The following is an 18,743-nucleotide window of genomic DNA, read 5'->3' as shown; positions in this document are numbered from 1 at the left end:
ACTACTTGTACTAATATTCCTACTTCGTGGTTTTTCACTTATCGCGAGTCTTCAGGGTCCCCCACGATAAACAAGGGACTACTATAACACAAATTATTAATGTTACAATGGGATCAAACTAAGCAGTGCACTCTTTATCAGTCAGTCTTAACCTGTGCATGAACTTCAACTCAGTTTTTACTCTTACGTGTTTAGGAAAGGTTTTGGAGCATATCATGCTATGATTTTTTTTTTTCTTCTGAAATTAGCATTATTGTGTAAAAGCTTGAATAAAAAAAGGTTTTGTTGTTTTTATTGCCTGGTAGAGTTTCCAGCTCATCATTTTTACCACTGACCACAGTTGGCCAGAGCTTTGCTGGAAGAGGCTCCCAGTCTGTTTTTGTGGATGGCTGGGATTCTTCTCCTTGCACATCCTTAGCCTCAGGCGACAGTTTCTTCTTCCACAGCACCCAGTCACTCAGGGTTCTCTTTTAGTTCAAGGCTGATGCATTTAATAAATTGGATAACATCCATCAGCTCTGTTACTAATTTTATTAAAGAGCTGCCACGCTAGAGGAAACAACTCTTCAAACTTTTCTGTCTCAAAAGAAACCATTACGATCTTACTGAGACAGTGATGGTTACCTGATAGGTTTATGAGCTGATCGTTTTAAAATCACCATCTTGATAAAAGGAACAGAACAAAAATAAGCTGTTTATTTTGTAAGTCATTGGATTGTTTATTGTTGAAGGTCTGAAAAAAGCTTCACGTCTTTTTTTTAACCTCAGACTGAATCCCTGAGATTAAATCGGACACTTTTTGCCCTTTTCTTTTTAGAGCAGCACTTCAGAAAGCAGTGTCTAGCCTGAGGATCATTGATGAACAGCAGACAGACTCCTGTGTGTCTTCTATAGCTGCTCAGCAACTCGGTGTGACTCTGGACAGCTTCCTTTCCTTGTGCCAGGCTCAGATTCAACAGACACAGGATCTACAGCAGTGTCACAGCAGACAGCTCAGGTGAGCACACAGACTGCATAAAATAGATCAGGGGTGTCAAACTCTAGTTACAAAAGGGGGCCAAAATGAAAACCTTTTTCAAACTAAGGGCCAGTTTCAGAGACTACATTACTGGTAACTCAAGTCAGACACCCAACATATTTTCTTGATCAGAGGTCCCTCAACAAGAGTTTGATTGGTATCATTTGATGTTCTCTGTTGTGCTTTTGACAATATAATCAAAGATTACAGAAAAAAAGTCAAGTGATAAAAAGTATTTTACATCTCGCATATCATCTTGGGGGCCAGATAATGTCAATGAGGGCCACATTTGTTCCCCGGATCTTAAGTTTGACACATGTGACGTAGATGGTCAGAGCCCAGATGTTGCCATCAGCTGATGAATGAGCTCAGGAAATTACAAGCATGAAAGATTTGCATTCTTACATTTCTATGCTGATGACACAGTTGTTTATTGTCGAGCTATAACAGTTGCTAAGGCTTTCCAGCTTTTGCAATCCACATTTGACATCATCCAGTCAGATTTGTTCCACCTCAAACTTGTCTTAAATGCCGATGAAACCAAAGGGATACTTTTTTCAACCAGGAAGTCGGTCCCAGCAGTTCTTCCTCTGATTTTATCCTCAAATTCAAATTCAAATTCAAAAATACTTTATTAATCCCAAAGGGAAATTATTTGTTGTTGTAACTCAAATGGTGTCCCTATTGAGTTTGTTGACTCCTATAAATATTTGGGTATCTTGGTTGACTCGCATCTCTCTCTTTTAAGCTCCATGTGGAAAACCTAGTAAAGAAACTGAAAGTTAAACTGGATTTCTTTTCCAGAAACAGATCCTGTCTAACCCTGAATGCTAGAAAACACCTTGTAACTGTGACTTTCCTTCCCTCCATTGATTACGGTGACATTATTTACATGAACGCTCCTACAAGAACCCTGCAGATGTTGGATGCTGTCTATCATGGTGCACTAAGATTCATAACTGGCTGTGATTATCGTACCCACCACTGCACCCAGTATTCACTGGTTAACTGGACATCATTAACTTCACACAGACTCTCTCACTGGTACATTTTCATCTTTAAATCACTTCTTGGTCTGCTGCCTTCATACATCTCCTCCTACATGTCTCTGTGTGAGTGCAGCTACAGTGTGCGCTCTCAGGACATTATTACCTGCAGTGTTCCCTCAGTGAGGACTGAACTAGACAAAAGGGCCTTCTCCTACTCCGCTCCTGTTTCCTGGAATATGTTGCAAAAAGATCTGAATCTCTCGACCTTGACCTCTCTAAGTGGCTTCAAATATCTGCTAAATTCATGGCAAAAATTAATGCAGACATGTTCCTGTTTTTAGTTTTCTACATTCACCTTATAACCTAGCTGTTTTTGCTACTTTTTGCCATCTTGCTAAGCTATCGAAGGGTCAGCACAAAGAAACGACCTTGCACACACTAACACTAAAAGCCACTTAAAAATTAGTTAACTCGACATGCATCAGTTTGGACTGTAGCAGGAAACTAATGTAACTGAAGGAAACCTACTTACATGAAAACAACAAAGTCCATGCTCAATAATCCTGGTATACAATCCAACATTTTTCAGTCAGGTCATGTGGACATCTACTTACATGAACAGAAAGAACATGCAGCTCCACACAGAAAGGCCCCAGTCAAGTTTTAAACCCAAGATCTTCTTGCAATGAATTGACAGCACTAATGTTCTGTAGTTGCCTTGTGACAGAGAAAAAACTTTTACTTTGATTTAACTAATTAATTTGTCAATCTCAAATAACATCGATTTTACACAAAACTGTCAAACTTAGTAGCAAGAAAAGTATACTTGATTTATTGTATGGTAAACAAGGACTGCTGAATTTAAACAACTGCTAGTTATTATCATGATCTGTTGTTGAACGTGTTGAACCCACGTGCAGGCAGACACAGGAGACTCCGAGGTAAAAGTAAAGCAAGTCTATTTATTTAACACAAACAAAACAAAGGGCGCAGAACTTACATGAATGATAAGATGTAGGAAACGATGGAGGAACAGACATGACGGGCTTTCAAGCACGGACAAAGGAAAAAACCACAGATGCTGAATATATAGGGAGACTAATGACAGGAATGACAAACACCTGGGCTGATTATAATTGGAGACGGGTGAGACAGGAGCTGAACAACAAGGAAGAGAAACACTGGGGAGTGCAGGAAACACAAGGATTAACGAAACGACAGAAAACAGATTCCCACAGTTACAGGGAGTTTTGTGCCATTTTCATATCTCAGTGAGGAATGCTAGCTGTCCTCTTGTTATGTCTCATACACAAGCTTCAGAGAGCCTTAAGACAACTTCCAACTATTTTCTTAAGTCCTTCAGTGTCACTGGCCTCCACACGTGCGCACGCAGGACCACCAGCACTTAAAACGCGGTCAACTTTCTGCTTATCTTTCTGACCTTTCCAAATCACACGGAACAAAAGATGAAACGAGGCGGTGGCTACGAGAACGGGTCACACTGAGGACTCCTATGTCTTGGGGGATAGTGTGGCGCTCTCCTAGCTTCACCTCTCACTGTGTGCCCTCTGCACCCCTGGCCTCTGAACAATGAGCCATTTTGGGCTATTGCTAGAGCCAACATAGACTTTTAACCCCTAGTCTGACCTTGTGTCAGTCTAAAGTTTAGGAAGAGCTCAGGAGAGGAGTGCCACATGTCAGTCCATGAGTGACTTAAGATGAACAACTAGGACATAGATTTGGTGTTTAGCAGGGGTGGAAGTAACGAATTACAAATACTCACATTACTGTAATTAAATAGATTTTTGGGGTACTTGTACTTTTATTAGTATTTCTTTCAAGTGTGTAATTTTACTCATGCTTAAGTACAACTTAGACCATGTAATCTACTTCAATACTTTTAAAATCAGAAGTCGCTGCTGAGTACGGCCGCAATTTAAATTAATATTCAAACTGTTCATCTGCATCTTTGTAGCTAATAAGGCTCTCAGATCATGAATGTGCCAATAACCGATAACGTAAGCAAAGGACAAATCCGTAGAGTAGAGAGTCATTTATGGACTGAAGATTTGGAGAAAATGCCAAAATGGAGACAGAGAACACTGTCAACAGAGACAACGACGAGGTAAAGGCTGAGGACGAGTGCCCGTGGTCATACCTGGAGGAAGTTTTCATGTACAGAAGGTGAAAATGCGACAGAGTCCAGATGCAAACTTTGTTTGATCTCCACGGTGATAGCAGCTTACAAGACTTCAGCATCTAATCTCAAAAAACATTTTGTGGTATATGAGGTTTTACACCTGTATGATATTAGTGTTTTATTGTTTGTATGTGTGGGTTATTAGTTTGGCAAAATCTTAGATATTGTCACTGCCATCAGTTTGTCTGGTACTAAAATAAGACGGAGCTTCTGAGCGTCTGAGAAATGAGCTTTGAATGTAGCTGTTATATACAGGACATCAAACTGAGTGACTTCTACACATTAAACCATCAAGTGGTTAAAAAATAAGTAATTCTGAGTAATTTTTGAAAAGAGTACTTTGTACTTTTACTTAAGTATTTTTACAACACCAGTACATTTACATGTAATTGAGTGCAATGTAAGTAGTGTAACAGTACTTGTACTTGAGTACAAATTTTCAGTACACTTTCCAACTCTGGTGTTTAGTTAGCAATGTTTATTACAGTGTGCACATTTTCATTTATAACAACACTCATATGCACATATAAATAAAATATTTAGGCTGTTTTGTAACTAAACTGACTTTCGGTTTCTAGGATTGGATAATACATAAAGAATGACTCGTGAATCCTAATTTCAATGTCCTTGTCTGCAGAGTGGCAATTTTAAAGTTTAGCTAAAACTAGCAGTAATGTGTGTCAGAAAAGTTACAAGTGTATTTTAGATATTTTGTTCTAAAACTGTCATCAATTTGTAAAAAAAAAAAAAAAAATCTAATTTTTTCAATATTTTAAATAATATATTACCAGTGCGTTTTTAAAGAAACAAACCCACCTTTATCTCTAAAATGATGACAAATTAAAATCTTTCCCACATTGTTTTTAGTATTTTGTCTGTAGACCCAACAACTTAACTTGAATTTTGTGAAGTGATCTGCACATTTTGTCTGTGAATCTTTTCATTAAAGATGTGCCACAACATATGCTCTTCTTGGTCATATTCAGTAAAAATTAACAGCTAATTTTGACTTTGTAGCTTGAATGTGCTGGAAAAAGATTTTGTCAAGACCTAAATTTATCTAGAGTTTCTTAGCCCAGATATTGTAAAGTACCTTCAGAGCAACATGGAACATTGAAAACTTATTAGTAACCAGTTGGGATTTTTGTTTCAATGCGTAAGTTTCCTAAAATCAGTCTGTTTCATGTGACACCCAGTCCCTTCCATGAATGCTATTTGGTGCAATTTCAACTATTTTAGATAATTTCCTGCTCTTTTATAGCATTCTTACGCATGTTTATGGTGACCCTGGAGTGAACCAGCAGGTACAGGGAGGAAGGATCATGGGGTCACAGTCTTCTGTGACCCCTGACTTATCCCTCTCTTGTCCCACTGAGAAAGAAGAGCTAGGTCTTTGTAGAGAAGAAGCTAAACTCCTTCCAGCATTGCAGACAGACTGAGAGTGTCTTTGCCCCCATCAGAGTTGAGGACGGGTGGGGGGAACAGAGTAAAGCATTGCTAATAGATTCATTAAGTTTCCATAAAGGTGGCTTTGTAGCCGGTTTATCCCCCCAATGAAAGAGGCTATATATAAGAGACACACACAAAATAGACAGGCAAGTCTCATTTTAACTGAATCACACACACCTACCTGTTTCTGATCACACACCTTACTTCACAGTACTGATAAAGAATCCAACAAAGTTCACTCAGGTCATCTGGATGGTTTCTTTTTTTGTTGAGACATTTCGTCCTTCATCCGATGGACTTTATCAGTCCGAGGAGCCACAAACAAATGGGAGTCCCACAAGCAGCACACTCAAATAGTGGACCAACCAGTTCACTGGTGATAAGATGGTTTCTGGGGCCCACCCTCTCCCCCGTGGACTCCTCTGAGGCAGCCATAACCAAAGTGGTTCAAAACATCAAAGTTCATGCTCAATAATCCAGGTAGAAAATCCAGCAAAGTTCAGTCATGTCATCTGGACGGTTTCTTTTTTTTTTTTAGATGTTTCATCTTTCATCCAAAGGACTTCATCCACAAACAAACTGAGCAACAAGCACATAGTGGACCAACCAGTTTGCTGGTGGTAAGTTGGTGGGTGTGCTGCTTGTGGGATTCAGTTTGTTTGTGGCTCCTCGGACTGATGAAGTCCTTTGGATGAAGCATGAAACGTCTCAACACAAAAAGAAACCGTCCAGATGACCTGACTGAACTTTGTTGGATTTTCTACCTGGATTATTGAGCATGAACTTTGATGTTTTGAACCACTTTGGTTATGGCTGCCTCAGATGAGTCGATGGGGGAGAGGGTGGGCCCCAGAAACCATCTTATCACCAGTGAACTGGTTGGTCCACTATTTGAGTGTGCTGCTTGTGGGACTCCCATTTGTTTGTGGCTCCTCGGACTGATGAAGTCCTTTGGATGAAGCATGAAACGTCTCAACACAAAAAGAAACCGTCCAGATGACCTGACTGAACTTTGTTGGATTTTCTACCTGGATTATTGAGCATGAACTTTGATATACTGATAAAGAACAAGAATCGAAACTAAAACCATCTGAACACCGTCACAAAGTGCTTCACATAAAATGAATAAAACTTGGATTTTCCCAACATTACATGGATTAAATACAGCAGTGTTGATGAAACACAAGTGGTTGGTTTTCACAAAGAGATTTGAAGATTATTAGAGGCCGAGGTCCAGGTTCACAGTAAAAGCACAACGCCTGGTGTTTACCCCAGTAGTTTTCAGTGTTTCCTCCACAATCTTCCTCATCTCAGCATCATATTTATTTGTTGGCATGAAAACATCCATGAAGTTCAGCAGGTGTTAGCAGCTTCTGCATCAGATTGCAGTTGTCCTCGCTGTGCAATATAAATGTTCCCTTCTGTCACAAACACAGCAGGCACCAAAGTAACAAAAAGAAAGAGAAAATGGGCTGCAGTCCAGGACAGCCATGCTGATGATGTTAGGAATTTCCATGATAATTGTTTTGTGATATACAGTAACAAGTTTGGATTCTGTTTGTCAACCTGTGGATGTGGAGCTCCGTTAAGTTGTACTAAATCATACGACCTTGTATTTTAAATGTAAACAGGATTTTACAGATGTTTTTGATTTTTGTAGATTCAACATTTTATGATAATCAGTGATGGGAGAATTAATTATAGCTTTTCCTGTCGTGCCTGTCTTCTTTATGTAAAGGCATCAGTGCAGCAGAAAACTCCTCTTCCTTAGTTTTTTCTCCACACTCAATTCCCAGAAGTTCTTATAAAGCGGTAAATATTAGGGACGCACGATATTGTATTTTTGGCTGATATCTGATATGTTAAAACTTATTTGGCCGATAATCGATACAGATATTTTTATATAATTTCCTTTGTCAGAACATATTCCTCTTATTTAGACTTATTTGCTACAAAAATGATGTAACAGCTGTAAGAACTGGTGACATATATTCAGTAACAGCCATATGCGTAGCACTTTAACTTATATCAAATTAAAAGTGTTAAATCTTATTTATTAGCATTAGTCACCTGCGATGCTGTCTCACCTGTGGAGGCTTGTTCCAGGTTCCTAGCTGCAGTGTGGGATCCTCTGCACTCCTGTGCATGAAGGACAGACTTTTTAAGATCAAAGTTTTTGTCTATCCATTGTGCCGTAAGACTAATCATGCTAACGGGGCTAACACGACGTCCAAGTGTCTGTGGTAAAACTCACCCAAGTGCTATCGGATATTAGCTTCTCAATAATGTCGGAAATGACGACTTGTAACTCGGGTAAGGTTACGTCGGAAAAATATCAACCAACTGGGGATGATGTAGCGAGGCTCAACGTAGTCTAAAAATCTTTGGAATCCAACATCCTCAACAAAAACAATAACTTCCACACTGCTGGTGTTTTGACTTCTTCCTCTCCGCCGTGATCAGATGAGGTAGGCGTGCATGACGTCATCACCTTGTGCTGCCCCTGCAGGCATCCTTGTCACTGGGTTGTGATACAAAAACAGCGTCTTTTATATCAGTGAGTTATTTTGATGGTATGGCCGAAGTCCGATATTGAACTTTAACGCTAATATCGGCCAATACGATACCATGCCGATAATATTGTGTATCCCTAGTAAATATTTCATGTTAACTGTGCGTTGCAAACATTACTGGTCTTTGATAATCAGATGCGTGTTGCCATTGAACACCTACATGTAGGGTTTCCCTTGAAATGCGTGCAGAAACCATGTGGGCAAACACAAAGCAACGGTATTTGGTTAGCAGCACAGTTTGATTCACACAACTTCCTTTGCAATAACTTTGTGTCTGCGAAAAATTGACACAATCCTGATTTGTGTCTTCAAAAACTGCACGGTCTGTTCTTGAATTTGGGCTTTAGTGTACTTGAGTTCAGTGAGCATAATTTTCTTTTAAATGTAGACCAATAGAAAATATATGATCGTCACAGATTTAATGACTAGGCGGATACACAGAAGGCCCAATTATTTGGCACGTGTATGTCAAATTTATGATTATACGTATGATCAGTAAAAGATTTTTAAGTCAGTACAAATCTTTAGGAAGCCTATGCAGAGGTAGAAGCACGAGTCTTGTGTTTCTAAACCAGTTGAAGGCAGATGAGATGTGTGTGTAGTGATTTATAGCAGTTCAAGTAAAATATTAAAAGCTTGTCAGTGGCAGAAGTACCCAAACTTGTTTGTTTGTTCACAGCAATGTTACTTCTCCCTTGGATGCCATGAAAACACGCTGCCAGCACTTTACTATGGCTCTGCAGTTGGCAGAGAGCCAGAGATTTGCACACAAATACGGTGACACCAGCGTGTCGGATCTATACGGGATGGCAGATGAAGCCGCGTCTGAGAAGACCATGGACATGTACTACAGAAGTTCAGAAACGGCAGCTGACGAACCAAAACTCGAGTCCAGTAACAAACTACCACCTGATATCTTGGGCGGGAGCAACGTCAAATGCAGAAACTGGAGTTTTAAAGATACTCTGCTTGAAGAAAGTCGTCCAAACACATTGGACAGTGTCACAGATGGTCCAAGGGCAGAGAAGACAGTTAGCAACGCTCACTCTGCTTGTGTTCCCTTTCTCTCATCAAAAGAAGAAATAAATTCGTTACGTTTTGACACAAAACTTCTCTCCAGTGATTTCAACTTGGACGTCAAAAGGTAATTCAAGTAATGTTTTAAATCCATTTCATAAAACAGCTAAAATATTCACAACATCAGCTGATGTTATGTATATATTAATGAAAGCCATTGCTGTTTAAATATTTCTATTTGTAGCAACTAAACCTTTGATTAGTTTCTGCTGTGGAGCGTTTGTCATCACTGGAGCCTCCTCCGTGTGATTTGCAGCAGAAGATGTTGCCAATCTTCTTCATTTTAACACCCTGCTTTATCATTTGCATGCTGCTATCTTTGGGAGGGCCGTAGATCTTTTATATGAAGGGTGGCTCTGGACAAGCCTAATCTCCTCAGTCCTGCTTTCCAGATGTCAGAAATAAATTCATGTTTTGAAAGGTAAAGGCACTGTGACACCACACATATCTTTCAGTTTGTGTGTATTTGTCTGTTGGAGCAGCAGAGCAGCAGTCGTGATTCAGCAGACTTGGAGGAAACGCAGACAAAAATGTGGGAACGTTATCGACCCCTTCTTCGCAAAGAAGAGAGGAGAACGTGGAGGAGACGAAGAAAACTCAGAGTCCACGCCTTCCTTTATTAACAGGAGTGTTGTTAGCCAAAACAATGCTGCCACCGTTATACAGGTAAAACGTTTAGAAGTTTATCAAAAGAATAAAGTCCAGCTTTAATCAAGGCTCGGTGACTGTGTGAACATTTAAGAAGCATTCTCTCTATTGTGATCCATTTTTCTTCTGTACGTTTTTCAGCATCTTTCAAGTTCCACAGTTTTTGTGCTATTTCAACAAATCATAAATCAAAACGTTCGGCTCTTTCAGAACAATCCTGCTGTGACTTTTGGTATTGGTGCAACTTTAGCTTTTAGAAATATTTAGCCTTTTCAGCCAGTTTTTTTTTTTTCTCATAGAAATTGAATTGAGCTCATTTTACATCCTTCAAACCTTTTACTGCTCCTTTCACATTTTGTTCTGGTTCAGCTTCTTTCAGCTTCCTTCTGTAAATTTAAACTTTTTTTCCAGCTACGTTCAGCTGTTTTTCCAGCTGTTTTGTGATTGTTTCAGGATCTTTCTGCTAACTACAACATGTGTGTGCTTCTTCTAGGTTATTTCTGTTCCTTTTTGCTTATTTCTGCAAGTTTCAACTTTTTCTGCTATTTCAGCTACTACTTTAGCTGTTTTTATGCTAATTTTAGTTTTTTTCAGCTAATGCTGCTTTTGTTGAGCTCATTTAAATTTATTTCACCCTAAGTAAGCAAAATGTGCTTTCTCAACTTCCTTCTGGTAATTTAAGCATCTTTCTGATTTTAGCTACTTTTCAGCTGATATTCACTAATTTCAGCCTTTTTCAGATAATTTCTACTTTTTTGGGCTTATTTCTGCTTCTTTCAGCCTAATTTGGCAAACATGTTCTTTTTGCTTTCTTATGCTAATTTAAGCTTATTCTACCTTTTCAGCTAGCTTTTTAACTTACATATATTTTAGCTACTGTTTAGCTTTTTTCACATAAATTCAAGTTTTTCTCTGTAATTTCTGCTACTTTCAGCCAAATTAAATTATTTCTGGTAATTTCAATTTATGCTCCTTTCAGCTTATTTCTGCTAGTTTCGGTTATTTCGGCTACTATTTAGCTGTTTTTATGCTATTATTAGCTTTATCATCTAATTCCACATTGTTTCACTCATTTAAACTTTTGTGTTCTTTCTGCTTTCTCCTGCTGATTTACACTTGCTCTACATTTTCAGCTACGTTTCAGCACTTTTTTTTAATTTTTAGCTAATTTCAGCTCTTTTTCAGCAAGTTCTTCTGCAAGAAGCATTCACACTGCTTTTTTGCAGGAAATGCAATTTTTTTATTTAAGACATTGTAACTCTCTTTTCCTCTGAAATTGTGAAAAGTGCCATCCTAGACCGGTTATTTAAAATAATTAGCAAAGATCCAAACACACACACTTAAAGGAACAGTTTGTTTATTTGGAAATGGGGTTCAATGGAAAGGCTAAGAGCAACTGACAGCTTACCTGTTGTTGATAGCTTTTAAACTGCCTTACTTTTGAAGAAATTCAGCTTAATTTTGACTGAAATGACATCTGAGTGAGGCTAGCTCAAAGTGGGTTGCTACCATCTTAAAACAACTTTCTCAAAGCTGTTCATAAAAACACTTTTTATTACTTTTACATTGCTATAAAATTTTCAATTTACTGTGCATAGAGGTTTTTTTTTTTTTTAGCTAGTTACAACTAGCAACAGCAGCAGCTACCTGTAGTACTTCTTATGCAGACATGGGGCACGTTTGGCAGGATTTTAATATTTCTGTTAGAAAAACCATGTGATTTGAAAAGGATGGTGGTGTAAAGGTTTATAGAATAACATTCACATACATTTTTCTGAAACCTTTTAGCTAGGAGTTGTTTTAAGACGGGATTAATCCACTTTGGCTGTGGTCTCGCTTAGACTAGCTGTTAGCTCATCATTCTGGTTAGGATTAAACTGTATTTCTTCAAAACTGGTTCAAAGAGCTCCCTTCTGCACATATGATAGTAATCATTTTCAAACTTTTCGTAGAATTCAAATTGAAAAAAATCTGAAGTATTCCTTTAAATATCTGTAATTCTGTGTTTTTAAGTGAGCCAAAAGAGACCATTCCTAAAGCTGTGGCTGTGTAAAGCCACATCTAAAATGTTCCTAAAGTCACTTTCACAAACTGCGCTACATAAACCATCCATATTGATCCTTGAACAATAATCTATAGGCGTCAAAGATAGCATGGATGTTAAAATCCTCAGCACAGAGGTGTAAACATCTGTTCTGAAAAACGTGCTGCGCACCACCTCTCTGAAATCAGCTCTCCACACAAAAAAGTGTTTAATGAGTCCTTTAGGATCTTCAAATACTCGGTGTGTACGCGAGTGTGCGTGTGTGTGTCTGTGTGTGTGTGTTGGACGGGTATGGAGTAATCAATCAGATTCCAGGGACGTGCGGTAGTAAGAGTTGTAGAATTCGTGTGAGGCTCAACATGAAGTGAAATATGCCCCCCCAGCCCGTTGGGAATTGGAGGATTTAGAGACACGCTGAAGCTCCATTTGTCTCAGAGCAGCCCTGAGTCAAGCAGAGTTCAGACAACAGAATGTTCAGCAATTAAAATAGGGCCTAACATGCTTTATCTCCCTAATGGGATAACTCAGTATTTACGTTTGTGCTGTGATTCATGGATGGTTGTTGACCATTTCTTACTTTGGGTACCTCCAGGCATTTTGGAGGGGCTTCACTTTGAGGAGGAGGCTCTCTTCTGCTTTCGCTGTGGTCACATGCCCTGACTCTGAAGAAGATGACGCCTTTGAGGAGGTGGACGTAGAGGAATTTGTCTTTGGCGAAGTATGCGCTCAAGTTTGTGTTTTCTTTGCTTTCATGGTTCATTTGTTCAGCATCCCACACCCCACTGGAGACACACCTGCACAGTATCTACTTTTCAGTATGTTTAGGTTGTCTTCAGATATTAAAATGGTGTACTGTTCTGTTTCTAATGTTTTTAATAAATCTTATAATTTAGTTTTTTTTTTTAATGTTGGGATTATATTTTGCCTGCTTCTGCTGTCAAAGGCAAAAGATGTGGTAGTAGTTGAGCACTAGCCCAACCACATACACTGAGCACAATATATCGCATAAGACCTCTGCCTACAACTTAGGCATTAACTGTTGGTGTTAACTCCTTTTGTCTGTTAGCAAAATATCTTGTGTACTACAGGGAGAATTTTAATGAAACATTCAGAATGTAATCATTCTAGTCCATTCGCAACTGATTAGTTTTTATAGTCATCCCAATTCAAGATGGCTGTCACTGCTATTTAATATTAACCAACACAAAAATGGCTAGAACTCAGTAAAGTTTATAGCTACTCAACTGATATTTGATGGTCTCTAAGTGCCAAAACACTTTGCAAGATCTCACGATATTACAAGGATCGCTGCATTAGTCCAGTCAGTGCCGCGGTCTTGTAATCCTGCGGTTGCAGGTTTGAGTCCAGGTCACGTCAGGAAGGGCATTCGGCGTAAAACAATTGCCAAATCTTCCGTGTGAGTTCGCTCACTGTGGCGACACCTGAAGAAAGGAGCAGCCAAAAAAGTTTTTTTTTCTCATTATCACATGAGATAAGATAATGATAATTATAATAATTATAATAATTATAAGATAATGAGGTCAAATTAAAAGGTTTGCCCCTAAAAGCTATTACTCCTTCCCTTCTTAGGACGAACTTAGTTTAAACCTTTGCCATGTAATCAGGCAGGTTATGTGCATTTTACGATATGATAGGTTTTAACTGTTTTAAATTAAAGCTGCAGATTACTTTTATTTTGTTATGACTATTTCATCACAAAATAAAAAAGTTTAAATAACAAATAAATACAGTAGTCCCTCGCTACTTTGCGGTTCTTTTTTCACGGACTCACTCCATCGCTGTTTTTCAAAGCAAGATTGGACATGACACACAACTGGCTGATTGATGGATGAGCCGCACAATCGGCATGGATTAAAAAAAAAAATTAAATGAATTATTTTAAATGATTTAGCACCTCCTGCACAGGTGCACAGGTCTGTGTGCAGCCCACAGCTGTGGGAGAAGCTTCCTCCTGCAGCTGATCAGCTGATCTCTGTGCACAGCAGAGAAGTGGGCGTGGCCAAGAGTGCAGAGAGCTGAAATCATGACATTCTGTGCACTTTGAGAGGGTTTAGAGTTTATAGACATTGCTTAGAATATTGCAAGAGTGGGAAGGGTTTAAAACCTCTTTATATATAGTCCAGGGGCCTTTCTGGGTGGATTTTGCATGTTCTGTCCGTGCATGCGTGGGTTTTCTCCCGGTACTCGGGTTTCCTCCCACTGACCAAAAACATGCATGCTAGGCTGATTGGTACCTCTAAATTGTCCCTAGGTGTGAGAGAGAGAGTGCCAGGGACTACTGTGAGCAAATAGAAAGGCCTAGCAATGCTTGCAGGAATGCACATCCCCCGTAAACTTTCAGGACATAGTTTGAAATTAAGATCATCTTACGATGAGAAGGGATGAAGTTATAGCTCTTTTTGAGAAAACTGTTAATGACATTATTTGCTATTTTATATGATGTTGTGCATGTATAGTGTTGACTTCAATGGTAAGGAGAACATTTTAGACAAAGATGTCCAATGTGTAGCACTCAGAATATGTGTAATTGATGGCTCTCAGATACACCAGATTTCTTAATACTTAGCAGTAGCAGCCATCTTGAATGTGACTTACTCCAAAAGATTAACAAAACGGGAAAAAGAAAGTAATCATTAGATGTTTATCTACAACTATATCATTCTGGAGTCAACCTGATTCAAGATGGTCACAACGGCTACAAAACTTTATCAAACATGTACATGTATCGGTATATAATGTAGTTTTACAGATATTGAGCTACAGCGCCATAGTGGCTTAGAGTTCCTTTGTCGTATATCTTAAACCAAATTTTGCAGTGAAAAATGTTCAGAAATTGGCAAGCATGCACGTTTATACACAGAGAAACACACAACATGAAGGAACTCTTTCAGTCTGAACATTTATATGGACACACAGAATATTACAAAATCACAAATGTGTCTACTATTTCATCTTGCTTTTCACCACAAAGAACTAATTTACTGTATTATATTTTACTATGCTACAGTGTAATATGTGGGAGATTTTTTTTTGTTCACAGCAGACAGCGGAGAAACACTGGACGGTGACTGAAGACTCTTCTCTAAGACATTATGTTGCAACAGAGCGACCTTCAGCTGCAGAGGTAAAAGTCCCAGATAATGTTTGATGATAAACCAAACAGCTCAACATCATTACAAAAGTGAGCAGTTTTTTTATGTTTGAGAGTTTGGCAAGAACAATTTACAAACCCATGTCTTGTCAACACATGAATCATTTTCTTGCCTTGTCCCTTTCACTTCTTGCTTGATGCCCTTCAAGCTTCAACCCCTGATCTTCAGATTTGTTCAGTTGAAAAACAAGATTATTTCCTGGAAGGCCGAAGGTTGCTCAGCACCAGCAGATGTCGTTTATCATGCAGGCTGAAATGTCATCTTGTTTCCCCCCTCCTTCAGTTACCTCTTGTTGGATCTTTTTTTTTAAAGCAGGCTCAGCCCTGTACAACTTAGCTAGCTGAGGCCAAAAGATATGCGGCAGCTGCTGGTGTGGCCATCCTCAAAGTGTTGACACTGAGGTGCACATTAAAGGCAGGGATATACAATTCAGCACTTGGATGAAGAGAAAATAGAATCTGGAAAGTAATTAGCAAATAAGGGTGTAGGCAGATGTAGGTGCTTCACTATTCCCACCCAAATTTTATATACTGGTCTAAGAATTCAGAACAGCGACCTTCCAATCACAGACTCACTTCTTCTTCTAACCTCTACGCCACCACTGCCTCCAAATGTATTTGTCCAAAATATTGGCTATTTTATCATGTTCTTGAAAAATTGTATTAAAAATCCAGAAAACGATAAACTCACGTTACACTGGTTAATACTGTATTTTAGCCTTTTGTGACCTCTCATGACAACACCCAGCATGAACTTCAGCCACCACTTGTTTGGAGGCCAAAGCAGGCCTGGACGGCTGGACAACAAGAGGAGTCAGGGCTACAAAGAATTTCAGCACTGACGACCCTCAGGTAGAGAAAGCCACAGCCATCTGCTTATTTTCTCTAACACAGAAGAAATATTAAGTAAAGTTTGTATACAGTAGTAAAATATGTCAACACAGCTCTTAAAATGGTTGCCATGTGTGACACAACAGGTGCCAAATTAGTGAAATATAGATCAGTGTTCATTCCTAGACTCGGGACAAAAGTCTGTTTCACAGGACACAATTGTATTTGACAGAGGATAAAGACAGATGCATTAGTGAAAGCTTTAATCTTCTTTTACCCTCATGCAAACTAAGTTTTGTGTGGAACATACAGTACACCCCACCCCACACAGACACACACACAAATTCCTTTAAGTGGAGTTCAGCTTCTTTTTAGTACATTTGTGTCTGTCCTGCTCTTTCAAGCCAAAACATCGTGTGAAGTAAAACTTTTTGACTCTGAGGACCATAACATACAAAAGACACAAAGTATAAAAATAAGTATATAGTGATTAGTGAATAATTTTACTTACTTCAATATTATGTACATATTATAGTGTTTAAGATCAAAATAATGCTGATTCACACATTCTACCTTCTAAGAACTCAAAAGTACTATACAATTAGAGGTTGTCACATTAATTTCAGCAAAAATTACATAGATGTGGCGGTCTTGAAAATGCAGGATATGTACTGACAGTTTTGATTTGTTTTTGTAAATTGGAAATCGTTTTAAACAATCTTTATGATTTTAGAAGCCACTTTCCTGCTTCAGCCTCAGCTCTCAGTGGTCTTTCTGAAAGATCAGAAAAGATTCAGGAAGAATGGTAATTCCTCATTACGTCCCACATGTTTTGCCTTCATCATGTCTTGATTTTGTGTTTTTGTTTACTTAGAGGGATTTTCAGTTGGATGTTTGTGTCCTTGTTGCCTCCAGGGGCTTTACCAACAGCCACACAGCTCTTCTTATGCTCAAGCGAGCCCAGAAGATGAAGTCGGCTAAACAAAAGCAGAAGAAACACCAAAGTGAGTCTTCTCAGAACTGAATAAAATATGTATTTGAGCTCTGTATTCAGTTCATCTTTTGTTTTCTTTTTGTCTGTGGAATATCTCAAATTTAATTGAATTATGTAAAAAAAAAAAATCTTCCCTCATTAACTAACTTCCTTACATTTTGTCCTCATGTTATGGAAAGGGATATTTAAACATCAGTCTGTTTTTTAAAATAAAAATTAAAAATCTAAGTAGATTTTTGTCTTCTTTCATTCTCATTATTTTTCTTTCAATCGTGCCTCAGTTTCAGTTAACCTTTCCACTCCATGTATGTTAACAAGCCATAACAGACAGCAGAAACAGGGCCTGTTGCCTCCGATCGCGTCTTTTTTTAAAAGGCTGCAGAGAAAACCATGATTGCCAAGAAAACTATTTGACAAGTTGTCCTGTGCTTTCATTCCACCTCAGTGTAGTGGCTGAGTGTAGCTGCTGTGAAAATGACCTCACCGCTGCTCTGCAAGAAACAGTGGTCCTGACACAGCCATCATGCATGTTTTATTTTTTTTTCATTTAAAAGGAGGCTGCTCTTTGATCATAATTGCAGATGCATGACTGCAGTCGCCATACTCCTGTCATCTTGTGCCACCAACACACAGGTCTATGTCAACTGTAACTCCTGATGGCATCTGCCACAGTGGAACCAGAGCTCTGCTTTAATGTTTTCCGAATGTTGGATACTTTTTTAACCTCTTGTTTTAAGCCTGCTTTATCCCTCCTTGAAACTCTTTCTTTCCCTCTTAGATCCCTCTGTCCATGCTACCTTGTTAAGAAACTCCAGTTACCGGCTCAGCCCTGTGGAGGCAAGGAACAGGCTTGCACAACACAGCAGATACTGTTTAAAAGGTATATAATCAGAGCTATGCAACAGTACACAGTTTCTGTCCCTGTAGTAAAGTAAGTCCCTCATTTATCGTGGGAAATCCATACCCTGAAGCCCCGCGATAAGTGAAAAACCAGGAAGTAGGAATAGTAGTACAAGTAGTAAGTGGTAGTTCAAGTTCAAGTATCTTTATTATCTCCGAGGGGCAATTTGTTTCACAGTCAGTAGATGTGTACATGCACATACACACACATACACACACATATACACATATATACATACGCATACATATATACACAAGACATTAAGACATTAAAGTAACAGTATTGAAATTAGTGTTCATTGAGAAACCTGATTGCTATGGGGATGAATGAGTTTTTCAATCTGTTTGTTCTATATCTGGGCTGCAGAAACCTGCGTCCAGATGGAAGCAACCTGAACTCACCATGGAATGGATGATCAGGATCTGCCAGAATCTGCCTGGCCTTATTCACTGACCTCACCTTGTGTAGGTCAGCGAGGTTTCGTAGGTCTATGCCAGCAGTTTTGCTGCACATCCTGACAATCCTCGAGAGTTTGCTCCTGTTCTTACACGTCAAAAGTCCAAACCAACAGATAAAGGTAAAGGTTAAAATAAACTCAATAAAACATTCTCATAAAAGTTGAATCAACATTAAAACCACAAAGCTTCCGATAAAAAATACATCCTTCGGTGGGCCTTTTTACAAGGTGAGTTCACATGGAGGTCAAAGGTCAGTTTATCATCAAGAACAGTTCCTAGGTATTTATATTGTTGCACCATCTCCACAGCTTCACCGTTAATGACCACGGGAGCTGCAATTTCTGAAATCAATGACCATCTCCTTTGTCTTAGAAACATTTAGCTTTAAA

At 38.9% G+C, this 18,743-nt stretch overlaps 1 protein-coding gene across 1 annotated transcript in view; it reads left to right on the top strand.

Annotated features, from left to right (window-relative positions):
• lrriq1 (leucine-rich repeats and IQ motif containing 1) overlaps positions 1-18,743 on the top strand; it is a 63,988-nt gene that overhangs the window by 21,974 nt on the left and 23,271 nt on the right. Inside the window, exons 10-18 of the mRNA XM_037683099.1 lie at positions 818-997; positions 8,909-9,373; positions 9,789-9,972; positions 12,591-12,716; positions 15,060-15,143; positions 15,889-16,022; positions 16,735-16,806; positions 16,917-17,005; positions 17,774-17,875. Of these exons, the coding sequence (XP_037539027.1) occupies positions 818-997; positions 8,909-9,373; positions 9,789-9,972; positions 12,591-12,716; positions 15,060-15,143; positions 15,889-16,022; positions 16,735-16,806; positions 16,917-17,005; positions 17,774-17,875 (1,436 nt within the window). The remainder of the gene's footprint in view (positions 1-817; positions 998-8,908; positions 9,374-9,788; positions 9,973-12,590; positions 12,717-15,059; positions 15,144-15,888; positions 16,023-16,734; positions 16,807-16,916; positions 17,006-17,773; positions 17,876-18,743) is intronic.

Source organism: Nematolebias whitei, chromosome 10, assembly GCF_014905685.2.
Source record: "Nematolebias whitei isolate Nwh7 chromosome 10, NemWhi1, whole genome shotgun sequence".
NCBI lineage: Eukaryota > Metazoa > Chordata > Actinopteri > Cyprinodontiformes > Rivulidae > Nematolebias > Nematolebias whitei.
Note: the sequence above shows the minus strand (reverse complement) of the source record. Positions and strands in the feature narration are given on the sequence as shown.